We start from the raw sequence: 1,297 nt of genomic DNA, 5'->3' as shown, positions 1-1,297 counted from the left end.
TCTTTGTGTATACATATTATAAAATGACATTTTAGCTTGATGCAATGTACCATAAAAGCCCCGTGTCTTGCTACCCACTGGTTTCTATACTGTAAGGAGTGTCAGTTGCTCCTGAGAGTGACCCGTTCTCTCACCAATGTCTGTAGAAGCGTCTGCATGCCGAGGTGCCTCATCCTATACACCGGGGGCCATGGAGGGGATTGGAACCTGAATCCAATGATTTGGAGGGGGAGGGGCCCAATACTTTTGGCAATATAGTGTACATCTAGGTATGGGGCCCACCACATGTATGAAAGCATTGGAGAAGGTTGGAAGGGCTCAGAGATGATAGGTGTAGTGTCTGTGGCGACTTGGCGACTTGCCTCCTGAGATCTCTCCCTGTAGTAAGTTGAACGATTACGATTTGCACTTTTACTCATCTTGCTGTTTCTTTTCTCCGGCAGATAATCAGTTTAGGATGTCGATTTTGGAGCGTTTAGAGCAGATGGAGCGCCGGATGGCAGATATGAGCTCGGGGCAGCTCCAGCACCCGCCAGCTCCGTCCAGCGGCCATCGAAGCGGAGACAGTCAGGTGAGCGCGGGCAATCCCGATCTTCCGTATGTCTGTAGGCGGGGCCTCGGGGTGTGTACATCCCAACTGTCCCTTAGAAAGTCGAATCTTTACGCTCCGGCATATGTAGGATTTGTTGTATTGTTGTTGGACTTGGTGTTTAGGTTATGTGCTGCGCCGGGCAGTGTCACTCGTACGGTATGGTAAAGTCCATCAACCCATCGCACCCCTGACCGCTTCCTCCATATGAATCGGGTGGGTGCAGCTGTGGTCACAATGGCAACCGGCATGTACACAAATAGAGTTCGGGACCCCGGAACTCCAGGTGCAGCGCAAATGCGTCTATTTATTGACATCTATGCAGTATATCACACTGGTGCAGCATTTCGGGGTCTTGCAGTGTATCTGGTGCAGCATTTCGGGGTCTTGCAGTGTATCTGGTGCAGCATTTCGGGGTCTCGCAGTGTATCTGGTGCAGCATTTCGGGGTCTTGCAGTGTATCTGGTGCAGCATTTCGGGGTCTTGCAGTGTATCTGGTGCAGCATTTCGGGGTCTTGCAGTGTATCTGGTGCAGCATTTCGGGGTCTTGCAGTGTATCTGGTGCAGCATTTCGGGGTCTTGCAGTGTATCTGGTGCAGCATTTCGGGGTCTTGCAGTGTATCTGGTGCAGCATTTCGGGGTCTTGCAGTGTATCTGGTGCAGCATTTCGGGGTCTTGCAGTGTATCTGGTGCAGCATTTCGGGGTCT

At 51.4% G+C, this 1,297-nt stretch overlaps 1 protein-coding gene across 1 annotated transcript in view; it reads left to right on the top strand.

Moving 5' to 3' along the window:
- Positions 1–1,297, top strand: part of CAMTA2 (calmodulin binding transcription activator 2) — an 87,849-nt gene that overhangs the window by 53,556 nt on the left and 32,996 nt on the right. Inside the window, exon 12 of the mRNA XM_018572585.1 lies at positions 444–571. Coding sequence (XP_018428087.1) covers positions 444–571 — 128 coding nt within the window. The remainder of the gene's footprint in view (positions 1–443; positions 572–1,297) is intronic.

The sequence above is a fragment of the Nanorana parkeri genome, unplaced genomic scaffold (assembly GCF_000935625.1).
Source record: "Nanorana parkeri isolate BGI_ZX_2015 unplaced genomic scaffold, ASM93562v1 scaffold2079, whole genome shotgun sequence".
Taxonomy (NCBI): domain Eukaryota; kingdom Metazoa; phylum Chordata; class Amphibia; order Anura; family Dicroglossidae; genus Nanorana; species Nanorana parkeri.
Note: the sequence above shows the minus strand (reverse complement) of the source record. Positions and strands in the feature narration are given on the sequence as shown.